General features: G+C 38.8%; 4 protein-coding genes across 5 annotated transcripts; all 4 read left to right on the top strand.

Annotated features, from left to right (window-relative positions):
• Positions 1-529: 529 nt before the first annotated feature.
• On the top strand, positions 530-5,814 carry LOC111792382 (putative acyl-activating enzyme 17, peroxisomal). Its single transcript, XM_023673791.2, has 14 exons — positions 530-883; positions 1,143-1,272; positions 1,386-1,654; positions 1,893-2,097; positions 2,471-2,511; positions 2,606-2,731; positions 3,106-3,179; positions 3,480-3,700; positions 3,853-3,947; positions 4,107-4,323; positions 4,665-4,790; positions 4,876-4,974; positions 5,296-5,508; positions 5,586-5,814. Exons 1-14 carry the CDS (start codon positions 630-632, stop codon positions 5,691-5,693), a joined length of 2,178 nt encoding a protein of 725 aa, XP_023529559.2. The 5' UTR covers positions 530-629; the 3' UTR covers positions 5,694-5,814.
• Positions 5,815-6,323: 509 nt separating this feature from the next.
• CDF1 (cell growth defect factor-like protein (DUF3353)) lies at positions 6,324-10,974 on the top strand. Its single transcript, XM_023673794.2, has 5 exons — positions 6,324-6,445; positions 6,530-6,615; positions 7,065-7,447; positions 10,405-10,481; positions 10,569-10,974. The coding sequence occupies exons 1-5, from the start codon at positions 6,387-6,389 to the stop codon at positions 10,717-10,719; spliced, it is 756 nt and encodes a 251-aa protein (XP_023529562.1). The 5' UTR covers positions 6,324-6,386; the 3' UTR covers positions 10,720-10,974.
• Positions 10,975-12,403: 1,429 nt separating this feature from the next.
• LOC111792383 (uncharacterized) lies at positions 12,404-18,141 on the top strand. Its single transcript, XM_023673792.2, has 14 exons — positions 12,404-13,265; positions 13,435-13,525; positions 13,643-13,727; positions 13,858-13,942; positions 14,858-14,927; positions 15,659-15,728; positions 16,072-16,117; positions 16,228-16,477; positions 16,581-16,786; positions 16,876-16,950; positions 17,110-17,179; positions 17,323-17,403; positions 17,514-17,593; positions 17,698-18,141. The coding sequence occupies exons 1-14, from the start codon at positions 13,150-13,152 to the stop codon at positions 17,774-17,776; spliced, it is 1,404 nt and encodes a 467-aa protein (XP_023529560.1). The 5' UTR covers positions 12,404-13,149; the 3' UTR covers positions 17,777-18,141.
• Positions 18,142-18,763: 622 nt separating this feature from the next.
• LOC111792380 (uncharacterized) lies at positions 18,764-23,492 on the top strand. 2 transcript variants are annotated; one of them, XM_023673789.2, is made up of 5 exons: positions 18,764-19,037; positions 19,539-21,301; positions 21,423-21,615; positions 22,706-23,065; positions 23,141-23,492. In XM_023673789.2, the coding sequence occupies exons 2-4, from the start codon at positions 19,728-19,730 to the stop codon at positions 22,916-22,918; spliced, it is 1,980 nt and encodes a 659-aa protein (XP_023529557.2). In that variant the 5' UTR covers positions 18,764-19,037; positions 19,539-19,727; the 3' UTR covers positions 22,919-23,065; positions 23,141-23,492. The 2 variants fall into 2 exon arrangements, with proteins under 2 accessions (XP_023529557.2, XP_023529558.2); XM_023673790.2 differs by lacking the exon at positions 18,764-19,037 and adding an exon at positions 19,094-19,252.
• The last annotated feature ends 684 nt before the right edge of the window (positions 23,493-24,176 follow it).

Below are 24,176 nucleotides of genomic sequence, written 5' to 3'. Positions count from 1 at the left end.
GGTATACATCGAGCGAAGAGACTTTAGAACTTTGTAGGAAAGTCGAATAACTTTAGACCTACTCCCCTTTTGGCTCTCGTATTCATTGATACGAACGACGATGAACTACGTTTTATACGGAATACGATTCCATAGATAGTTTCAGTGGAGATGATTCTATTATGAACTATGAATCTCCACAATGGTACGATATTGTCCACTTTGAGCATAAACTCTTCTTTTGATTTTCCCAAAAGGCATCATATCAATGTAGATGTATTAATCCATGATCATCTCCTTAATTAGCCGATGTGAGACTCCCCAGCAATGATTTCAACTTATTAGAAAGAAGTCAGTCTAACCATATTTGATCATCCCGCGACCCGACCGAAAGAAAGGGACCGGATTTGGTTTACATTGGGCCACTTCTAATCTTTTTGGGTTTAATTAGTTGCCCAAATATCAAAACAAAACCAAGATCTTTATTGGATGGTAACTCGGGGCTCAAATTTTAGGCCCATATTTCATAAATTTCTTTAAAAGGTAAGTAAAGTAACTCTTTGCTTGAAATGGGCGGGACATGAATGATCTAACCGTTTTTGCCGTTCTCTCTTTCAATCTTCGTCTGTCTACCGCGGAAGAAATCACCGATGGATTACAGAGCTTTGGACTCCATTACTGTGACTGACATCAAAGCTCTCGGGATTGCTTCTGAAGTTGCCGACGAACTCCATGGACTTCTTACAGATATCATTCGTAGCTACGGTAATGGCTCTCCCGAGACTTGGTGCCACATCTCCAAGCGAGTTCTTAGCCCCGACCTTCCCTTCTCCTTCCACCAGATGATGTATTACGGGTGTTACAAACACTATGGTTCTGACCCGCCCGCTTGGATGCCTGAGCTGTGAGTTCTTCGAATACTTTGGATTTCTCTTTTTAGTTAAAATTGCATATCTAAACCAATGAAATCCCGCCATACCAGCATCTTGTCTCGGCTATGGGGGTTGACCAAAGATTAGCTAGCTTCTTTGAATTAATTGAACTAGCAGCTAGCGCTACTAAAAAACGTTGTAATTGTAAAAATATCAAATGGGATGCTAAGATTCCTGCGAAATTTTCCCCTTGTTATTGTGAAATCTCATTTGATGCATCTTTATGATTAGGGAGAGTGCAGTTTTCACAAATGTTGGGCAGCTATTAGAGAGGCGAGGGAAGGAGTTTCTGGGGTCAAATTATAGAGACCCCATAACGAGTTTCTCCTCTTTCCAGGAGTTTTCAGTTTCAAGCCCTGAGGTATATACTGCCATTTTTGAAATAAAGTTTGTAATTCATCTTTGTTTCTCACAATATTTGAATTAAAATTGCTTTTCGGAAGATACAACAGTTTCCTATCCCCTGTTTGGCAGGTCTATTGGAAAGCCGTGTTAGATGACATGCATATAACTTTTTCTAAACCTCCAAAATGCATATTGCAAATGAATGATTCTCCAGATTGCCAATCTCCATGTCCTGGTGGTCAATGGCTTCCTGGAGCAGTATTTAACCCAGCCAAGGATTGCCTATCTTCAAAAGAGAATAGGAGTTTGGACGACGCAGCAATCATTTGGCGTGTTGAAGGATGCGATAACATGCCCGTGAAGAGATTGACACTCAGAGAATTGCGTACAGAGGCTTGGTATATTACTGTCCTTATTTTTTATTACAGGCTAGCGTATTCCTTAACGGAGTTCTTAGAATATAGGTATTAAAATTCAGTGCAAGAGTTTTTCAGGCCAATTTGCTCTGTGCATTGGGGAAATGTTAGCAATTTTTTTCTTTTCGTGGCGGCAGTGATTTTTAAAATGGTATTTGATTCATATATTGCATTAAAGGTCCTTTCTCATAAAATAATTCTGTGGGTATTAAATTTGTAGGTTAGTAGCACATGCTCTCAACTCACTAGGTTTCGAGAAAGGAACTGCTATAGCAATTGACATGCCAATGAATGTAACTTCTGTGGTCATCTATCTTGCTATAGTTCTGGCTGGTCATGTGGTTGTCTCCATAGCTGATAGTTTTGCTGCACGGGAAATATCCACAAGAGTCAATATATCAAAAGCAAAAGCTATTTTTACTCAGGTAAGCACAAATCTCCTTTGAAAAAAGATGTACCATTCCTTGCGATGGTTTAATCCCTCGAACGTTGAACGTAGAAAGTTTGAGCTGGTTGGAAGTTTCAGTGGGTTCCTTTTGATGAGGTTTGTTCAGTCAATATAAACAGTACATATGTATCCCACTGTTAAACCCATCTCACTTGGTAGCTAGCACAGCAAAGTTCCTCCTTCGGGGCACGGAACCTTAGGATATACCTCTGCAGTGGCTTGTGTTCTTTATGTGTTAAAAAATCCTTCAACATATATGTTCTTTATGTTATTATCGTTTTATACTCAGACTTACATTTCTCTATTGAATTTGTACAATCAAAACCTTCTTATCTTACTGCAAAATTCAGGATCTTATTATTCGTGGAGATAAAAGTATAACCTTGTATAGGTGAGGTTACATTACTACATCTTGAAGTTAAATATCTGGTCCTTTTCCTTTCCCTACATACTGAAATGCTCTAGTAATTGGTTCAATATTGCAGTCGAGTTGTAGATGCTCAGTCACCTCTGGCAATTGTAATTCCCACCAGGAGAACTGGTTTAAGCATGAAATTACGAGATGGAGATATTTCTTGGCATGCCTTTCTAGAGAGAGTCAAAGATCTGAAGTATGCACTGTTATTTGTTTGTTTACGTGGATTTGGTGATTAGTTTCTTATTTATACTTGTCATGTTCAGATTATTGCTCATTTAAAACTTTTTATTCCAATTTGACTCAAACACTTGACGTTTGAATTTCTTGAATTTCCGTTCCTCTGTTTTTTCATAATGTGATGGCTTTGAAGGAGTGAAGGGGATATATCACCTTTTCTCCATCCCTGTTTGCAGTTTTTCGTCACCTTCTATAATTACTTACATTAGCTTCTTTCTCCATGAACTACCTGTCCACAAAATAAAAATTCTATAGGACCCCTGAATCTATCGACTGTTCAAAATATCTTATGCCGTCGGAATATTTTAAATTTCAATATGATTCTTGCAGAGGAGTGGAATTTGCTGCTGTGGAACAATCAGCAGAATCATTTACAAATATCCTTTTCTCATCTGGAACTACAGGTTAATTCAAGATTTGGTCCCTTAGCCTCATAACTCACTCTGTTCTTTTATTTCCATGTTTATGCATTTGAGACTTCCTTGGAAAAATGTGTTATTTTATTTGGTTTCAAAATGCAATATTATATGTTGATATGTAAACATTATAAAGGAAGGTATGAGGTTAAACCGTTTCTGCCTCATTAGAACAAAACAAACTTCTAAGGAGTGCCTGTTTTGGTTTTGCTTTTATTGGTTGGCTGTTTATTTAGTAGGCATTGAACAGGGTAAATTCTGAGGAGTGCCTGTTTGTTTCTTGTTCAGGAGAGCCAAAAGCAATCCCATGGACGCTTGTAACACCTTTGAAAGCTGCGGCCGATGCATGGTGCCACATGGACATTCATAAAGGTGATGTTGTTGCTTGGCCCACTAATCTTGGGTGGATGATGGGTCCGTGGCTTGTTTATGCTTCACTATTGAACAAAGCTTCATTGGCATTATACGATGGATCCCCACTTGGTTCCGGATTCGTTAAATTTGTACAGGTAAACCCTTGATACGATATCACATTTTTCTTCCTAATCGCCTTTTCAATTTACAAAAGAAACAGCCTTTACAGAAGGCAACTTCGAATGACATCACAATCGAAACAGCATTTTTTCATATCACACATATTCGTGATCTCAGCTTTCTGTAGGATGCCAAAGTAACAATGCTTGGAGTGGTTCCAAGTATTGTCCGGTCATGGAAAAGTACAAACTGCACATCTGGTTATGATTGGTCTTCAATCCGGTGAGCTTAAGTCTTTACTTTCATTGTGTTTATGTTGCTTTTAGACAACCCTTATGTCTTTTAAGCTTCGAGATCAACTAGGTATATGCATATATAGAGTTCAATTTTAGTTCAGTTTTAATAGTTCAATTTTCTCCATGTTTCTGTTGCAACTGCTAGTTGTTTTTCCTCCACTGGTGAAGCATCTACTGTCGATGAATGCCTATGGCTAATGGGAAGAGCTGGCTATAAGCCTGTCATTGAAATTTGTGGTGGGACGGAGATCGGTGGTGGATTTGTTGCAGGGTCATTGTTGCAGGCTCAGGCATTGTCTGCTTTTAGCACTCCAGGAATGGGGTGCAGTCTTTTTATTCTTGGCAATGATGGTTTTCCTCTCGTAAGAACTGATCAACTCTTTATTTTGGAGTGTGAGCTAATTAATGTCAATGGTGTTGAGTTGGAGAGAATTTGCATCGGTTCAAATGAATAGTTTTGAAATATTATGACTTTACATATTTTTAACTCTTCTTTGATTCTCATAAGTTGCTTGTTTTTTCTTTATTTAAAGGCATCTGAGTATTAAAAGAACGACAGTTCTTAGAATTGTTACCCCTAGATCATGAAGCGTTGAGATTGTTCTTTGCTAGTTCTCTCAGTTGTCATGCATCAAATTTAGGGGTCTATATATTGCAAATTGCTAGTTCTCAAACACACAATTTTATCTTCTTCCCTCTGTAGCCACAAAATATGCCAGGAATTGGTGAGTTAGCACTCGGACCTTTCCTGTTTGGAGCTTCAAGTACTCTGTTGAACGCTGACCATTATGATGTCTACTTCAAGGGAATGCCCCGTTGGAATGGAATGGTACTCAATTTTTCTGATATGCCTTCCTACTTGAGATATGTATCTTGAACCTTCAATGTTACCACATATGTAATTCCCTTAACAGGTGTTAAGAAGACATGGAGATGTGTTTGAGCGTTCTCCTCGAGGATATTATCGAGCACATGGTCGTGCAGATGATACTATGAATCTTGGAGGCATAAAGGTAACTTTCTTTTAGCTGAGGCTCAATACTAACAAGCTAAGGCCATGACATGGGAACAAGGAGCTTTGACATTGTTGTTGACAAAATAGGCTCTAAAATGGGGGCAGCCATAGAGATCTGGTTTTGTTTCTTTGGTAGTTGCATGAACTAAAACCTAATGCCTGTTTTCAAGATCACCTGTGAATATCAAAATCAATCCCAAACGTGCTCATAATCTACCATATTTGACAATTGTACAGCATTGCCCCCTATGAAATATACATGACCACACACAGGTATATTCAAGATCTTGACCAAAAAACCATTGTGTGTCATATGCAGGTGAGTTCAGTAGAGATTGAACGCATCTGCAATAGTGTTGATGAAAGCATCCTTGAAACAGCTGCGATCGGGGTACCGTCACATGGAGGAGGCCCCGAACAGTTGACGATAGCAATTGTATTCAAGAATCAAAGTGGAAGTACCCCTGATCTAAACAAGTTAAAATTGTGTTTCAATTCATCTCTACAGAAGAACCTGAATCCATTATTCAAGGTAGGATTTCTTCCAAGGTCATTGACTATTCTATGAAAGAAAAGAGTATCCCCTAATTCATTTGCTGATGTGCGTAGGTTCACCGTGTGGTTCCTTACCCTTCCCTGCCGAGGACTGCAACCAATAAGGTGATGAGAAGAATATTGAGACAGCAACTTGCAGCTGAACACAGATCAAAGCTCTGAATTGCAGACCTTGCTACACTTTATGAGTCTCTTCTTCTGCAAATTAGGCTCCCTCCTTACTAAGTAATTTATTCCTCATTCTTTCAAATAAAAGAAGATTTGGAGCTATATATATATATATATATATCAAATTTGTTAATCCTATTTTATTTTATTATTGAATATGTTCTTCAATATAAAATATTCCAATTTGAAAATAATATGTCCTATTTAATATTTTTAAAAATTAAACTTATAATACTACCATCCATAAATTATTTTGTTAAAATTTTGAATGAATTAAAAGAAGATAAAAAAAAAAATAGTAGCAATTAAATAGTTTTATTTACCATAATAATATAACCATTTAATACGACAATTTAAAATAAAATTATATCAATAAAAATAATTTTTTCCTAAATTTTTGTAATGTATTGGATAAAAGAAAAATAAGTAACAATTTGATGGCGAAAAAGAAATAAATAGGTAAAGATTTGGTTAAACTAAAATAATTTGCCTCGAAATCGTCTCCACATAAACGACGACGTATTGGGCATTCGACCAGATTACACAAAATCCATTTCTGGCTTCGAACCCCTCCATGAACCCTTGGATTATGGTTCTTTTTTACTAGTTCTTGGGCGCGCTCTCTATCTCTGAAGAAGAAGAAGAAGAAGAAGAAGAAGAAGAAGAAGAAGAGGAAGAGGAAGAACAATGGCTTCCTTTTCGCTAACTAACCTTGATTTGGCGACCTCTTTCCTCGGCCAAAATCTGTAAATTCCTCTTCGTTTTTCTCTAACTTGGGAATTTAATGAGTTAGAGCTTATTCCTTTGGTGTGTTTTTTGTTATTATCCAGGTCTGGTCGTCTTAATAGGGCGAAGGGCAAGCCATTTTGCGCACTGTTTAGGAGCCCTAAGTGTGTTTTGGATGCACCATATGAAGGTACCTTGTATTCTTTTTCTTTGTATGAATTATCGAACAATTTCAATTCTGGATACTTGGTTTATATAGGCCTTCTACCTGTGAACTCCTGCGGCTGCAATAAAAATAATCAATTAAAAGTACGAAACTGTCGAGGGTCTAGAGTTTTGAGGATTTCGTATTGATTGACCCTTGCTACTTGGATTGCTGCCCTTCAATCAGATTTTCTTTGGATAATTTGAAAGTGATGTGATTGGGATTATCCTCGTTTCCATGAACTTATGTGCCAAGGAACATTATCTTTTTTTTTGTTCTGAAACCCTAACCGATTTGCCTCTCAGTATTGATAGGAAAATTGATACGGCTAGTGAATTATATAGCTTGGACAACATTAAGTTTGATATAGTTAATTTGATGTATTTGATGTATTTGTCTTATAATGTTAAGCTGAAATCTTTAATTTATCGCAGGTAATGTCACAAAGTTCCCTCGAATTCGTGTTTGGGATCCATACAAACGCCTTGGTGTAAGTACTGCTGCTTCAGAGGAAGAAATTTGGAGTGCACGAAATTTTCTTTTGCAGCAGTATTCGGGTCATGAAAGAAGTGAGGAATCTATAGAAGCTGCTTTTGAGAAAATATTGATGGCAAGCTTCCAGCATAGGAAAAAGACAAAGATTAATTTGAAAACCAGGTTGAAGAAGCAAGTAGAGGAGTCCCCACCATGGTTTAAGAACTTGCTGAATTTTGTAGAACTTCCTCCGACTGATGTTATCTTCAGAAGATTGTTTCTTTTCGCATTTATGGGTGGTTGGAGTATTATGAACTCAGCCGAAGGTGGACCTGCTTTTCAGGTTAGTTCATTAGTCCTCCAGTAAACATATATGTTTCTTTTTAATGTTATCTTAATATATATGTATTAACATATTTTTAGTGATATCCCAAAGGCTACTGCTTCTGTTGGGAAGTAATCAAAGGCTATAAAATTGGAACTGCATGTTCTTAATATCAGTTAAGAGCGGTAAGAAAGAAGACTACCTGGGAACTTGCCACGAAATGGATACTTCTCCCTTGTCACTTCCATAGTTCCTTCTCCAAATAATAATAATAGTAATAATCAGTAGTAACAACAATACAGAAAAGCAGAGAGTTCACGGTTATGAGTCCATCTTCACCAGCCACTTATAATACCGTAGCCTTCTCTCCCGGATTTTTGCTTTTTGTGACTATAACAGCCTAAGTCCACTGTTAGTAGATATTGTCCGTTTTGGTCTGTTACATATTGCTGTCAGCCTCACGATTTTATAGGGAGAGGTTTTTCCACCCTTATAAAAAATGTTTTGTTCCTCTCTCCGATTGAGGTGGGATCTCACTATCCACCCCCCTTGGGGGCCAGCGTTCTCGCTGGTACACCACCTGGTGTCTGGCTCTGATACCATTTGTAACAGCCCAAGTCCACACTAACAAATATTGTCCTCTTTGGCTCGTTACGTATCGCCATAAACCTCACAGTTTTAAAACCCGTCTACTAGGGAGAGGTTTTTCACACCCTTATAAGAAATGTTTTGTTTCCTTCTCTAACCAATGTGAGATCCACTATCCACTCCCCTTAGGGGCTTAGCATCCTCACTGGCACACTGTCTGGTGTATGGCTCTGATACCATTTGTAACAACCACAAAGTCCACCGCTAGCAGACATTGTCCGCTTTAGCCTGTTACGTATCGCCGTCAGCCTCACGGTTTTAAAACGCGTCTGCTAAGGAGAGGTTTCCACATCCTTATAAGGAATGCTTTGTTCCCTTCTCCAACATGGGGATCTCACAATCTACCCCCTTGGAGGTCTAGTGTCCTTGCTGGCACACCGCTTGTAGTCTGACTCTGATAACATTTGTAACAGCCCTTGCCCGTTACATATCGTTGCCAACCTCACGATTTTAAAACGCATGTTTAGGGAAGAGAAATAGGGTTGAACTTGCAGATTTAGTATTAAAGTGAACACTTAGAGATTAGGGACTTGTTTTGTTTTTCTAGGAACTCAAAAAGTCATTCCAAACCGACCCCAACATTTGGATGCCTAGAAGTTTTTAAGAATATATGGAATTAAGATAAAAGGATTTGCATTAGGGTGCTTATTGTCACAATCTGCAATATGATTGTGACCCGTGTAAGTCATCGAGGACGATGACTAAGTTAAGTGGGGGAGAATGTCACAACCTTACTATGAAGAGAGTAGGTTGTGACCCTCACGCCATGACAAGCAAAGGGGTGTCCCTCAAGAGACGCCCATCCGGCCATATGCGGGCCAACGTAGAAGAATGCCATGATGCGATCGAGGAGGACGATGCATCATCCAACACACCACCACGCAAAGTGGGTATTGAAGACATGTTGAGACACAAGCATAACAGAGACATCAGCATAGACATGAAGGACAAGATAGGCTTGTCGAAGGGCCGGGTAGGGCCCCGGGCCTTAACCTCAAAAGTCGAGGTTTCAGAAGGAATTTGGTCATGCGGTTCGGGAGTTAAGTCCGTCCATATGAAATATGAATGCTCGCCAAGTTTGGTGTTAATCGGACATTGGACGGACAATGCACGACACCGTATGACACCTCACGAAAATCATGTCTACTCCTGGTAGAATGAAAATGGCTCAAAATGTACTATAGGGGGTACCATGGTGTTAGCTCTCCACCACCCCTGGGCCCTGTGGCCTAAGTGAGCTACCCTGTGGCACATACGTGTGTCACAGTGTGGGCGAGCGTGCCGAGACGAGTGTCTCGGGCGACTTCCTTTGAAATGGGTTTTTAAAGGACAGTACCGGACGGCACGGGTGTGCCGGTATTGCGCCCTAGCCCGCGTGTTGGAGGTTGCTACATACACCCGCTATCCGGTACGGTATCCGTAAACGACTCGGCATGGGCACGGGAGGGCCTATGCCTCGATAGAACCCGGATGGATGGATGTTCGGGAAGCCCCGGTGAGATGAACGACACGCGGGCCCATTCTCGATGGCACGACCGAACGAGTTATGATGGACGACGACATCCCGAGACTCGGGATGGCGTCAAGACATATGGACCCCGTCGATGGGGATCGAGATGGTAAGATGAGATGCGACGTTGTATTGAGAGACCTTGTCCCGAGTAGAGGCAAGGTCAAGCCGAATGAGTTGGCCTAGCGTAGAGGCAAGTCGGATGTGTCGCAGACGATTGAACATACACGCGCAGGCGGCGTGTGTGGTTGAACAAGCTTGGATTCCGCACAAGCGATGTTCGATTGGCGAAGGCAAACCTCGCCTAAGGTCCGACGAAGCCACAAAGCCGGGGCGAAAAATATATATGGGGCTTAATTCCCCTTAAGGCTGGTTGTGAGCGTGTATCGGTCACGACGCCGCACGGTCAAGAATGTAGGATCGTGACACTTATCTTGCCCATCAATTAACCATTTCAACAGAATCCAACCTTTGTATTTATCTATATTCTATCATATTAATTGTTAAGGGACTTTGCAGGATTTCTTGCATCTTAGCTTTATTGCTTTTCCTCTAGTCGAGCACTTTTCAAATCATTCGACCTTTTTTTTTTCGTTCTCTTAGTCTTTGATTTAGATTGAAAATTATGAGGAATCATCTGTATGCTGTAACATCAAAATAACTTAAATTGCACTCGGTTCGACTTCTTTGGCTGTTCCTGTTTATGACACGTTCTGTCTTTTTAGCTTTTACAACATTGGCATCAAATTTGGATACTGTATAGATTTTTTAGGCAATTGTCATCTTCTAGTTAAACTTTGTATGTCAACCAATGCAGGTTGCAGTGTCCTTGGCGGCTTGCATATATTTTCTAAACGAGAAGACTAAAAGTTTGGCTCGGGCTTCCATTATAGGGTGAAACTTTCACAAACAGCTGATTTCATTATATATCTGAAAATAAAAATCCAGGCACTCATCTGCTCTGTCCTGCTGTGTTTGCAGACTTGGTTCTCTGGTGGCTGGTTGGGTATGCGGTTCATTGGTGGTTCCAAGTATTCCCTCGTTTCTGCTGCAACCAACGTGGTCGCTCGAACTACTTACATCTCTGGTAGTATACATCTTCTTGTTTCTGTCCTGTACTTTTCTCAAATAGATGTTTCTTTCTTGTGTCTGCTTAGCTTATGATCAGGTAGTAACTAGGAATGGAATGGATTTAATGGGAGAATTTCGAGATATTATTCATCGGAGCTATCTGTGATCCTTCCCTTATCTTGATTAGGGAAACTTTTTTAAAAATTATACAAAAAAAAAGTTACCAAATGTGTTTAGGGAAACATGTTTTATTGTTTTTTTCTTTATATTGGAATAATGATTGCGTAATGACACGAATAATCTATCAAATCAATATCTTTCAAAGGCACCCGTGAATTTGTGCAGTGCCTTATCCGCCACTTATAGAATAAATATCAATTTGAAAAAGACAAACATATCACAATAATTAATTTCGGAAATAATTTCTCGAAATTAAATTTTATATACATTTTGTATATTGTATGTGTATTGTTATTATGAGTATGACGTGTGGGGACAAACGAATATTGGATTTCTTTATTTATCTTAATTCTTATCTATGTTTTAGTATTAATCAAATTAGATCTTAAATATTTTTGGCCACGTGTCACTTGGAGCATTACCTGTCATCATTATTTTACCAATGGGATGTCATGCTGGCTTCAATTGACTAAGACAACCAATTAACAACCCCATCTATCTTATCCATCATTCTTCTTTTTATTTAAGAATTTTTATTTAACTATATAGATTTATTTTTTAATTCTTAAGAATAAAAAAAAATTAGTAGAAACAAAAAGGGCTGTCATATAGGTAAAATATTCAAATGTTGTGAAAAATAAATATTTATTTAGTCAAATCAAAACTTATATAAGATAAGAATTACAATCTCCATCCACGTCCCAAAATTAAAACAAGAAGGAATCTTGTCTTGTCCCATGTTCCCACCATCGGCCCTTTCGAAGATGGAAACTTCATACCTCCCAATTGAAAAAAATATGAGATAAAATTTAAAAAAATTGATTAATACGAATATTAATAATAGTGTATTAAAAATTTAATCTTCACATTAATCCCATTATATTAGGTGTCTAAAATGAAGAATGGGGTGAATTGGTTTTGACGTGGAGGACAGACCGACCTGTCGGCAGTTACAGTTTTAATTCCATGGAACCATTTCGGTTGCAACATATGAGAATGTCCAACAACTATTGCAACAATTCGTCAATTTTTAAATACAATTAATTCAAAATGACTAAATTAACCCCAGACTTTCCTCCAAATTACACCTTTAATTATGCCTTTATTGTCTCTCTCTCTCTCTCTCTCTCTCTCTCTCACCATACACATATTTGTAATTTAGCATTTCTTGTGTGCTATTGTTTTCACATTAATGGTGGGGACACAATGCATGACCTCCGGGTAGTTTGATATGAGCACCTTCTGTTTCTGATTATTCCACTCAACTTGGAATCCTTTGTATTCCACGCCTGTTCCCGAGAAACCAAGTTTCACCTTGGTGGTGGGTCCCCAACTGTACACCCAAAACTTGTATAATCCTATGTGATTTATGTGTATTTCCATTGCAATCTTATAGTATTACTTTATGTTAAATTCATATCATATGTTACATTTACAGTTAAGGGATTCAATGTTTCATTTAGAAAAAAAAGAAGAAAATATTAATGTTTGCGGCAGTTAAAACACTTGATAACAGTTCAAAAGGGGGAAGATAAAACCCCAATACGTAATACGTAATTTATTGAGGTGTAGAAGGAATGGATCCGCAATTCCCAAAGTTTCGGCTCAAGATTTTTTCCTCTTTCGAAAGTAAAAATCTCCTCGGGCAATAACATTTGAACATCCCATCTTCACCTTCCAAATTTTGATTCCTTTTCGAGTATTTTTCCTATTCTGGTTCATTATCTTGTTCAAAATTCGAGCTACACACATGGAGCAAGCCACCAAATATGGTGGTTGAGAAACGCGCGAGGGTGAGATTAGAATCTCCCATAAACTCTATGAGACCCCATCACGTCGACATTTGCCTCCTTTGTTTTCCACCACGCCCCCTCCACTTGGTTCCATATTTCGAAATTGGAACAAGGAACAGTTGCAAGAATCTGGATTAAAATATTCTCGACTGAGAAATAGAGAGAGGGAGAGAGAGAGAAAGAGGGGTTTGTTTCCTTTTTCTTTCCCGGTGGTGGAATTAGACCCATCTATCTCCTTTTACTTTATAAATCATTCTTTTAGTGGCTTTTAGAGGAAGTAATCGTTGATAGGGGAAGCAAACACAGACGGCGGGGATTGAGATTTGAGAAATTCCGGTCCATTCTTCTTGCCCATTCTTCCTATTAATACCCAGTTTCTGATTCTTCTTCTTTTTCCGTTTTTGGGTTTTATTCTTTTCAATGGTTTGCATGATGGGTTTTCGAGTTTTTGGGTTTTGAGTGGTGCGTCCAAGAGGGGTGGAGGGCTTTTGAGGTAAAGCTAGTTTGGGGGCGGAGGAATGACTTGGAGGAGAGTGTTGAAGTCCGTGCAGGCACTTTTGGCCCACGGTTCACTCTTCTGTTTCACGCTCTTGCTCGTTCTCAAGCTCGATCATTTCGTCTCCCACAGTTGGTGGTACTGTCATCTACTTATTGTTTCTTTCTCTGTTCTTCGATCTCTCCAGCGTTTAAATTTCGTTTTGCTTTGGATATCTGTTCTTTTTCATATTCCCTTGCGGTTCACTTTGATTAGGGATTGAGATGATCTTTCTTTCCGTTGTATTCTCACAAATTTTTGTGTGCAGGGTTATTTTTTTCCCACTTTGGGTGTTTCATGTCGTTGTTGCTCGGGGAAGGTTCTCATTACCTGCCCCATCTCTTCCTCATAATCGCCATGTAAGTCAGTAATGGCCAATGCATTTTGTTGAGATTGACTCTATTTTCTATTTGGTACCAAATGGTTTCTTTGATATGACATCATTTGTGAGTTTGCTATGCGTTTCTGTTGAACAGTGGGCACCCTGTCATGCCGTTGTCTCCACGCCTTTGCTTGTAACATTTGAATTACTTCTTTGTATATACCTCGAGAGCCTGTCTGGTATGCTCATATTGTTATGAAGTTTACTGTTCAAGAATGTTGAGGCATTGTTTCCAGTTCAATACTTCATTTTCATTATTCAACAGGGTATTGTTTGGTATGTTTATTGATGCAATACCGTTTCTTGCAGTTTATGGTTTTCCTGCTGTGAATTTGAAGATTGTCTTTCTACCATTGCTGGCTTTTGAAATCATCATTTTAATCGATAATTTCAGGTACTTGTTCATTTATCTTACTGCATTAAATGTTGTATAGATTGAGGTATCAATGCATTTTTACTGTATATTTTTTTTGTCTTATCTGATGCTTAGTCTTTAAACTATGAACTTTATGGGTTGTATCCGTCTTCACCTTTGTACTTGTGAGAATTATGTGAGATCCCACATCGGCTAGAGAGGGGAACAAATTATTTTTTATAAGAGTGTGGAAACCTCTCCCTAGCAGACACATTTTGAAGCCTTGAGGGGAAGCCTGGAAGGGAAAACCCAAAGAGGACAATATCTACTGACGATGGGCTTGGGCCGTTACAGTTGGTATCAAAACCAGGCACTGGGCAATGTGCCAACGAGGAGGCTGAATCCCGAAGGAGGGTGGACACCAGGCGGTTTGCCAGCAAAGACGCTAGACTCCGAAGGGGGGTGGATTTGGGGGGTTCTACATCGATTGGAGAGGGAAACGAGTGCCAACGAGGAGTGAGATCCCACATCTGTTGGAGAGGGGAACAAAACAACCTTTATAAGAGTGTGGAAACCTCTCCCTAGTAGACACATTTTAAAGCTTTTTGGGGAAGCCCGAAAGAGAAAGCCCAAAGAGAACAATATCTGCTAGCGGTGGACTTGGGTTGTTACAAATTACCTCGTCTAAACTGTTCTGTGTGGATTTTTGACGTTCACCTATTTATTCCAACGACCCATATGGCCTAAGAATGATTGGATTGTGATATTAAGTTGAACCGGAGATTCACACACGGAAAGCACGTTTGATGAATGAATAGTCGTTTGTATAGTATCATGCAATTAGCAGTTCAAATAATCCTTCTCAACAAGCTTGCTGGCTTTTCCTGCTTGCTCTGCTTTTGATGCACAAGGTTGTTGTGAGTTGGTGTGACCTTACATTTCTTATCTTTTCAGAATGTGTAGATCACTAATGCCTGGTGACGATGAAAGCATGAGCGATGAGGCAATATGGGAAACTCTTCCTGTAAGTATTATTAGATTCTCAATCAACGAACTTTTCTGTGAGGCCACTCCTTTAAATTAATCCTTTAAGTTGTTTGAGTTATATGTCCCCTTGAAAGAACTCAGCACATTCTATATTCTCTGCGCTGAGATCAATTATCTTGTGGCTGCTAGTATTTAGCCTCGTAGTGTTTGTGCCATAAAATTCATCTCCCAATCTTAATATTTTATGGTTTGTTGCATCATTAAATTGTTTCATTCGCAATATCTTGATTATGTGAAGAGGGAAACCTGTACATTGGCTCTAGTTTTGGTAGTGGACATAGAGGATGTTGAGACTGAATGTTCTCATACAATTTGACAATTCTTAACATTAACTTTTGAGATAAAAACAACGTCCATCAGACAAACATGATGTGTTAGATTATTTGATAGCCAGTTCTCTTATGATTCCAGGGATTGAGTTCGCCGTTAGGATGCGATCTCCAATTTTCTTAATGAACGTAGTGAGGTTGGATATTCTTGGTTTTAGAATGGCAACACCTATTTTCTAAAAGAAGCAAAATTTTTAGAAAAAAGGAGATGATAATGATCAACCAGATGCAGATTCAGATAATGTACTCTTCTCTTGCAAATATCAAACGAATATAATCACCTTTCGAGTATTCTTGGAAGAACGCTTCTTGTATTCTGTTTTAAATTCAGATTAGGATCTTGTTGGAGACGAGTTAATTTTCTTCTCTGTTTCTGTAGCACTTTTGGGTTGCCATTTCAATGGTCTTCTTCGTTGCTGCTACAGTGTTTACTCTACTGAAGCTATGTGGTAATTATTTATTCTTATTTTTGCTCTCTCTCCTTATCCTTTATATATGAAATGTGACCTTAGTTAACTTCATCCAGGTCTGAAAATCACCATTCTTGTATGGAACTGCGTTTTGCGTTTATATTAATCCCTAAATAGTCATTTCCCAGATGTTAGATGCCATAGCTTCTTTCATTTGATTTAAAATAACGTGTGGCTATGTATGGATGTAGCGCTGTGGTTTAGAGTGCTAGATTGTCAAGTCAACGGCATGGATCTATTTAATATGCATATATGTGTCGATCTTGGTAGGCATAAGTTTTTCTTGGTGATCAATCTCTAATTTGATAAAAATCAATTGCAGGGAGTGTTGGTGCTCTTGGCTGGTGGGACTTATTTATTAACTTTGGGTAACATTCGTGCACTTATTGCGTTAGAATGTCCTGTTTTTACATTTTGCTTACATCTACCATTATGGACCAACCCAATTTAATTGTTTTCCTCGATATTTTGGTTGCAGCATTGCGGAGTGCTTTGCGTTTCTCGTCTGTACAAAGTGGTCTAATCCTGTGATTCATAGAAATATTCAAACAAGAGAAACTTGTTCATCATCAGCCGTAGTTAGATATCTAGATTGGAACAACGGTCTGATGATTTATCCAGAGCAGGATCAGCATCAAGACAGAATGTGTGGCCTTCAAGACATTGGCGGCCATATCATGAAAATTCCCATAATTGTTTTTCAAGTCCTACTCTGCATGTATTTAGAGGTATACTGCACATTCAATGCATCAACCCTGAGTTCACAACATGTGAAGTTACCAAAGTGGCTATTATGTTCTTGTATTTAATCTAGACTTATCGACATTTCAGGGAACACCTGCGAGCGCGAAACATATACCACTTCCTGTCCTTTTCTCGCCCCTTTTTATACTGCAAGGTGCTGCTGTTATTTATGCTGCATCTAGATTGTTAGAGAAAGTTATACTTCTCTTAAGAGGTGGATCAGGCACCGCCCCCTATCTCAGTTTTTCTGCTAGGGCTCATGCCTTCTTGGAGTTCTTTCATCATGGTTCGAGGTGATATCCTTATTTGAGCGTTGTCCCTTTTGTGAAGATGATGTTATCAAGTCCATGAAATATGAACTTACATGATATGGTGAACACAGGCTATTGGGATGGTGGTCAATTGATGAAGGCAGTAGAGAGGAGCAGGCACGACTGTACCACGAGGGTGCCTCAGGGTTCGTATTTTTCCCCTTCCGAATAGTTTTGTGAGAACTCTAATGCTCAGTACTCTACAAACCTGAACGCGTGACTGGTTGAACATGTTAAAAAAAGTATTCACTTTTAGAATATCAGCAGGGAGAAGTTCATTGGTTTATTGGGTATGAACAATGCAGGTACAATACGTTTAGTGGATATCCTCCCGAGATTGTGAAGAAGATGCCCAAGAAAGATCTTGCCGAGGAGGTAAGCATCGTTATCGTTATGTTGATATATTATTCCACTTCGTAATTCATTAAACTATAAGAGTAAATGAGTCGTCGTTGATCTTGTTGATGCTACTGCTAGTTTTATTTGAGCTGTATTTGATCTTCGAAGTCGTCATACAGGTCTGGCGCCTTCAAGCTGCACTAGGGGAGCAAACAGAAATCACCAAATACAGTCAGCAGGAATATGAAAGACTTCAAAATGTAAATTCTCCCCCTTTTCTTCTAGACAGCATTTTCGTGATCTTATTCTATCTTCCCTACTGTCATATCATTATATGCTGAATTCATTGGTACACTGATGATTTGAACAGGAAAAGGTGTTATGTCGGGTTTGTTTCGAGGGGGAAATTAGCGTGGTTCTTCTTCCATGTAGGCATCGTGTACTATGCAGGTATAACATATACTATTGAACTAGTGTGTTTGTCTTGAAATTGAGCTAAGCAGCCATATCGTTACCTCTTCGAGCTTCACGAACAGTTGTGAATATTATTGCAGTACCTGCTGTGAGAAGTGTAAAAAGTGCCCAATTTGTCGTGTCTGTATCGAAGAACGATTGGCGGTATACGATGTTTAGATCATCCTTAACTAATGTGAAGGCATTGAAGTGAAGTGGTTGTTGATGATGGGTTTGCTGGTAAGTGAAGAACTGGAAATGTTGATGGTTCATAATGATTGATAGCTGATAAAGGAAAGCAGTTTGATATAGAAAATGCAGTTCGTCTGTGCTTCAAATGTAAATAATAAAGTGGGAATTATAGTAGAAATCTAGTCAGTTACACGTGCACTGCATAATTTAGGCCCTTTTTTTTAGCTTAATTCTCTATGTATAGAATTACTTTAACTTCATTTGTAATCCAAGTTTTTTATGTTTGCCAAACAGCAAACCTTCATACTTCTGTTCATATTTCATGACTGAATCTAATTTTTTGTCAACACTAATTAGCTGGTTTGACCTTGTTTGGTTCGCTTTTTTTAATTAGATAGGTAAAGTCTTTGCCTAATTGAGTTATTTCTCGTTGAACTATTTGCAATGGCTGCCATAATCAGCCTGATGAAGAGGTGACCTCGTGCTCTTCAAGAAATTCAGGTAAAGGCCTCTCGAGCCTGAGTTTACTGGAGATCTTAGAATCACATAATCAAGGTTGCTATCCTCGCTCCTCGGGGATAAGGGTGCAATAGCAAGATAGATGATAGGGGCATAACAAAAGGTCTTCTATATTTACATTTTAAAATATTTATTCCTTTTGTCAAAAATGACTTTTTTATACTAATAATCCTTTGTCTCTACTATCTTTTTTCCTTGTTTTTTTTTTTTTTAATTTTTCTTTTTAATGTATCCATTAAGCAAGATTGTTAATAAAAAGTAATAATAATAAATTATTTAAAATATATATATATATATATATATATATATATATATAGATAGATTTTACCAAAACATATTAAAATTAATTTATAGCGATAATAAGATTTTTTAAATAAAATATCTTTCTTCTTTCCCATGAAAAAAAAAAAGGAACTTTGTTGTTTGATAATAAACATAGAAAAGTAAGAATTTTGAATGTTTTCTTTGTCGGGGCGACTGGTTTGGGTAACTTTGCGAAGGTTGAAACCCGATTGGGTATTACATCACGAACAGCTCATACTGCCCGTAAGCAAGTAAACCAGACAACAACAATCTCAGGCAAGAAATTTCACGGAATATGTGATTAATCCATCGACTATCCAACAACCCAATTCCTTTGGCATTTCTCAGTGAATTCAAGGGTCCTTGGAGGAAGGCCTCAATTCAATTCCTTTCCCCATTCCCCCAATTGAAGCCCAACTCGGAAACGGTACACAATCGTTTCTCTCTTCAACCATTGCAGACCCTCCTTAATTCTCATACACTCTCCTAATTTTTATATTACATGCTTTCCTTTTCGGTTTTTGTCAGGACCCATTTGTTCTTTTTTTTTTTTTTTTTTTTTCTTTCGTTCGGATACTTGTTTCTCGTCGATCCAGATTGGTTCAGGCTGGAATTTGATTGTTACTGGGGTCGTCAGTTTAGGTTAATCGCGACCCACTTGTAGATCTTTGTATACTGTCGCCGTGGTTGTCCATAGTGTCTTGTTGTTTTATTCTCCTCTCGTTTCTGTTATTTGGGGAAATCTTGTACCAGGAGTAATGCAAGCAGTGTAGTTGTTCACTCGTGAATTTTCGTTTACTTTTGGAAGATCACTTGGGTTTCTGGATTTGTTTTTCCGTCTTTTTCATGCTACTTTTCAGTGTTGGTAAAGCAGCGAAAAGGGTTATATATATTTTTCTGAATCTCCTTTAATTGGCATGTAATGCAGGTTTCAGTACATCGTTTTGTGCTGATTATATTCAGTACAAGTGTCCAAGTGGTCGAAAACACTGGAATTATTAGGTTGGCTGCTCCGCCTTGATCTTGATTGTTGGTTGAAATCTTGAAAATTTTGTGAGGTAAGTGGATAGTGATGACTGAAGATTAGGGGGAATGGTCCTGGGATTGATGCAACAAAATGAGCCGATCCCCTTCATTTTCTGTGAAGTCAGAAGTTAATGTGAAGTTGGATCCAGAATCTCTCCAAAAATGGGTTGTGGCCTTTTGCATTATTAGGTTTGATCTTGAACAGGGTCAACTCATTGAGGAGTGCTACCCTCCAGGCGTTCTTACACAAGATGAGGAACTTGAAGTTGCATTTAGTTCATTTCCCGATTCGATTTCGCAGCATCAGAACCGGTCAAGTATACATGATTGTATATTCTTTTTCCGGGTTCGAAGGAAGGAAATTTCTCAACCAAGAAATGTTTCTTCTTCTGAGATAACTGAAATGGATGACTCGAAACTTCCAAGATCGAAAAGCAGCCTTGCTAACAAGTCCAAGTTCATGTATGGTTTTGTTTTTAATAGGCAGAGACATGATGAGAGGCTAAGAAGAGGTGGAGAGCAGAAGTCTGTGGTTATTTTATCTCATAGTCCTTATTCTACTGTCTTCAAACCTCTGTTGCAAATCATGGGTCCATTATATTTCGACATCGGGAGTAGGGCTCTTGAGCATATTGCTGCTTGTGTTTCAATGTGGCCTGCTCCTATAACTGGTAAACAAATGGAGCTTCCTATTGGAAATGCTCTGCTTAAAGCACACTTGCCACCTGCTCATAGTTTGCCAATGGATGGCGAGACGTTTTCGAAAGAGTCTACATCCTCTATGGCTCCTTTTCTTCCTAATAATCAGTCTGTTCCACAGGGTCTTTTCCACGATTCCGATCTCTTTGGTACATTCCGGGGTCTTCTTCTGCAGCTCTGGCTGTTGTGGGAGTTGCAACTTATTGGTGAACCCATCCTAATCATTGCACCGACGCCTCCCCAGTGTTGTGAAGCTGTTGCTGGTCTTGTTAGTTTGGTTGCTCCTCTTCTTTGTAGTGTTGATTTTAGACCTTATTTCACCATTCATGACCCTGAGTTTTCGTACTTAAACACACTTCAAGAGGGAGCTACTTTCCCCCCTATTGTTTTGGGGGTGACAAACCTCTTCTTCCTTAAAGCCCTTCGTAGTATTCCTCATATTGTCTCAGTTGGAAACTCTACTGCGAATCGGCTTCCCCAGACATCCAGGTCCTCTTCTGGCAGTGTTTCTGGTACTCCTGAAGGGTTCGGATTTCGGCAGCTGTCCTTGAAAAAATTCTCTCCGACAAACTTACTAAATGCTGTGAAGTTGAGGAGAGATGGTCCTCTAAGCCTCATGACAGAACATAAGGAAGCCATCTGGAGTACTTATCCTGCAGCAATGAAGCCAGACACATCGATCTTGAATCGGCTTATTGACGCTGGCTTATCACCGAGGGTTGAGGAGTCCATGTCTGTTGTTAACAATGAGATTTTACGTCGACACTTCCTGGAACTTACGACCAACTTTTTGGCTCCTTTTGGGCCATACTTTCGAACCACCACACCTTCAGAAGGATCTTCTCCGTTTGATGAGCCTTCTCGCCCTCAATTTAGTGCTGATGAGTTTCTTGCCAATCTATCAACAAGAGGACCAGGAAAATTTCTGGCCAAGCGAATGAGATCTAACTGGCTGGACTTGTACAGGTAATGTGGCCATTCTATTGTATTCTTTTATTTCATAGGAAGTATTCATCACCATTAGGAATAGTTTTTTTGGATTCTGTTATCACCCATATCAAATGACCTATCAAACTATTCCTTTCAGGCGGTTTCTCAATGGACCAAACTTTATGCCTTGGTTTGAGAGAAGGCGTGCTGTTGCCGAACAAGAACAGCATAGACTATGGAGGCAAGCGAGAATCAATGCTGATGTACCACGGCTTATATCCAAAATGCCCGAGTTGGAAGTTGTCGACTTATTTAACGCTATTGAAAGACATCTTCTAAGAGAAATGGAGGTATTTTTTCCCCAACAATGCCTGTCACTATTTTGATTCCAATAAATTCTCGATTCGTTTCCAATTACACCCTTTTTGTTAATTTGAAAGGGGTATTGAATGGTTTTGAAATGACTTAGTTAACTTAAAAGAATATTTTGGGCTTGATGATCAGTTGAACAATTTGTAGGAATGTGTTTTAGCCTTATTGGGAACCACAATCACACATTTAGCTTTTTGATCTGTTTAGTTATTCATGTTTTATTCCTTGTGCTACATTTTAGCTGATATTTGCTGGATTCTTACTGACGAATGTTATTCACGATATTGCATTTCTTGTTCTTGCTTTACCAAAATCATTTCGTAGTGTTCTTTGTGGCACCAGATTAGTTTCTAAGCACTCTTGAGCGCCTTCAAAATTGTTGAGGTCTGGGCCTCAACGTCATGCAAAATAAAGATGATTCTGATTGAAATGGATGTTCGATGACATTGAAAGTGATGTTTTTTAGTATTTTAGGAGACCATTGATTCTTTTTGTATGAGAAATTAGGAATGATGTGGATTAAAAGGAAAGGGGGAGGAAAGCCAAGCCCAACCCATTCAAGAAGGGATTACAAGGGATTACAGTATCTACTAGCGGTGGGCTTGAACTCTTACAAATGGTATTAGAGTCAGACACCGAGCGGTGTGCCAACAAGGACGTTGGGCCCCAAAGGGGAGTGGATTTTGAGATCCCACATCGCTTGGAGAGGAGTACGAAGCATCCTTATAAGGGTGTGAAAACCTCCCCTTAACATACGTGTTTTAAAACTATGAGGCTGACGGCGATATTTAACGTGTCAAAGCGGACAATATCTACTAGCAGTGGGCTTGGGCAGTTACATTTATACTATATTTGTTGAGGGGGAACCATGATTTTGCTCCATGCGAGAGCCTGAAAAACAACCAATCTTTCTTCTTATGTGGCCTTTGGCTACGAGACAACCTTCATCTAACTAATCTTCCTGTCTGTCACTAAAAACAATATATGATGCATCCACACTGCAAGCTATGTTTTTTTGTTATAAGAGGTTGTGCAGCCATATATTGATGTTTGAAGCATCATCTTCAGCTGCAGGAATCCAGAAGGGCTTATGTAGACTCTGTGACAATTTGCCAGAAACTGAAAGGCGATCTGCTGACTGTTTTTAATGTGCTTCCTAAGGACATGCAACAGCTTTTGCTTCTTAATCCACAAAGAGCATCGCTTCTCCGAGGAAGTCCCGAAGTAACGAAACTTCCAGGGCGTCCACTTGTACAAGTTGGTGGTATATCACCAAGATAGTACTGAATACGTGTTATGAGTCAACAAGTAGCCTCAGGCAAAGGAGCTTTCTTCTGATTTTTTAGAGGCAGCACTCGCTGGTTTGTTCACTTCATCACTGGATGGGTAGATTTTCCCTGATTGTGACTGCTGCAACTGTTTTAATAGGTACCCCTTTGACCTCTCCTAATCTTTATATTTAAGATTCATCCTAACAACGTAGGATGATGATATGATAAACAGATGACCAAGGATGGTAGATTATGGCAGTGGTGCAACATTTTAGGCAACCAACTTGAGAATATCTGCAACGTTCTATGAACTTATGGATCATAAAAAAGTTCTTCCAGGAGATGATAGTGTTTTTTATTAGAATTTCTGATTTTGTACTGTCTTCATTACTTCAAAGGAAGCATAATGTCAACCTGTAATATGTAACTTATATTTTTGTACTGAGTCAGATCCAACTTTTATTATGTAGATGTAAAGTTGAAGCAAATAGTTTCGGTTCCAAAAATTTGAGGCTGTTGCAAGGAACGTTACCCATCGTGGGATTTCTTTTAAGATGTTTTGAATGTTATATTGTTGGGAGAATGATCAATTTGTAGCCTTGATACATTGTTTTCAATTACCATGAAAAATGGGGTCAGTGATCTTTCTCAGAGGTTGCTTTTGTTTGTCAACTCGGACATAATTCAATTGGAAAATCCATGTTGGAAAATAACATGGATAAATGATAACATAACTTTTCAAAATGTGGTGTATAAATATAATAGATCGAAGAACTCGAGCTTTCAACCTCGCTTATGATTGAACTGTAAAATAAGTATGTGGTGTATAAATATAATAGATCGAAGAACTCAAACTTTCAACCTCACTTATGATTGAACTGTAAAATAAGTAGAAACGTGTAAAATAAGTAGGAACGTAGACAAAATGGATGATCATAAAGAATTTTGTTGCTCTTGCCTTCATAAGGTTCTCCTTGGATTCTCTTCTTTGATGCTAGAAGAGGGAAGACAGTGATTATGACTAGACAAGAAGTGACTCCATGAAAAAGAACCAAGGAAAAGGGTAAAGGGGGTAAGAAAAGAGATACATTTTATGATCCTATATCACCTATTTACATATTTTCTTGGATAAGACTAAATTGCATATTATTGAAACCATCATTTAAAACTAACAGTCTTGCACTAGGACATGCCAAAATTATTTGTCATGCTCCCTTTAAGAGATTAAGAACATGACAAATTTCAGCTGTTCCAAAATCACTCCAAAA

This window comes from Cucurbita pepo, chromosome 4 (genome assembly GCF_057944985.1).
Source record: "Cucurbita pepo subsp. pepo isolate OVF chromosome 4, ASM5794498v1, whole genome shotgun sequence".
Taxonomy (NCBI): domain Eukaryota; kingdom Viridiplantae; phylum Streptophyta; class Magnoliopsida; order Cucurbitales; family Cucurbitaceae; genus Cucurbita; species Cucurbita pepo.
Note: the sequence above shows the minus strand (reverse complement) of the source record. Positions and strands in the feature narration are given on the sequence as shown.

Bases quoted from the DNA above. Each gene is read 5' to 3' on its own strand.
- LOC111792382 (XM_023673791.2), top strand. From the start codon at position 630: ATGGATTACAGAGCTTTGGACTCCATTACTGTGACTGACATCAAAGCT. The intron at 2,098-2,470 runs GTAAGCACAAAT...TGCAAAATTCAG, and splicing joins CAAAAGCTATTTTTACTCAG to GATCTTATTATTCGTGGAGA. The intron at 5,509-5,585 runs GTAGGATTTCTT...TGATGTGCGTAG, and splicing joins ACCTGAATCCATTATTCAAG to GTTCACCGTGTGGTTCCTTA.
- LOC111792383 (XM_023673792.2), top strand. From the start codon at position 13,150: ATGACTTGGAGGAGAGTGTTGAAGTCCGTGCAGGCACTTTTGGCCCAC. The intron at 16,118-16,227 runs GTAACATTCGTG...TTTTGGTTGCAG, and splicing joins GACTTATTTATTAACTTTGG to CATTGCGGAGTGCTTTGCGT. The intron at 17,404-17,513 runs GTAAATTCTCCC...TGATTTGAACAG, and splicing joins AATATGAAAGACTTCAAAAT to GAAAAGGTGTTATGTCGGGT.
- LOC111792380 (XM_023673789.2), top strand. From the start codon at position 19,728: ATGAGCCGATCCCCTTCATTTTCTGTGAAGTCAGAAGTTAATGTGAAG. The intron at 21,302-21,422 runs GTAATGTGGCCA...TATTCCTTTCAG, and splicing joins AACTGGCTGGACTTGTACAG to GCGGTTTCTCAATGGACCAA. The intron at 21,616-22,705 runs GTATTTTTTCCC...CATCATCTTCAG, and splicing joins ATCTTCTAAGAGAAATGGAG to CTGCAGGAATCCAGAAGGGC.
- CDF1 (XM_023673794.2), top strand. From the start codon at position 6,387: ATGGCTTCCTTTTCGCTAACTAACCTTGATTTGGCGACCTCTTTCCTC. The intron at 6,616-7,064 runs GTACCTTGTATT...AATTTATCGCAG, and splicing joins TTTGGATGCACCATATGAAG to GTAATGTCACAAAGTTCCCT. The intron at 7,448-10,404 runs GTTAGTTCATTA...CAACCAATGCAG, and splicing joins AAGGTGGACCTGCTTTTCAG to GTTGCAGTGTCCTTGGCGGC.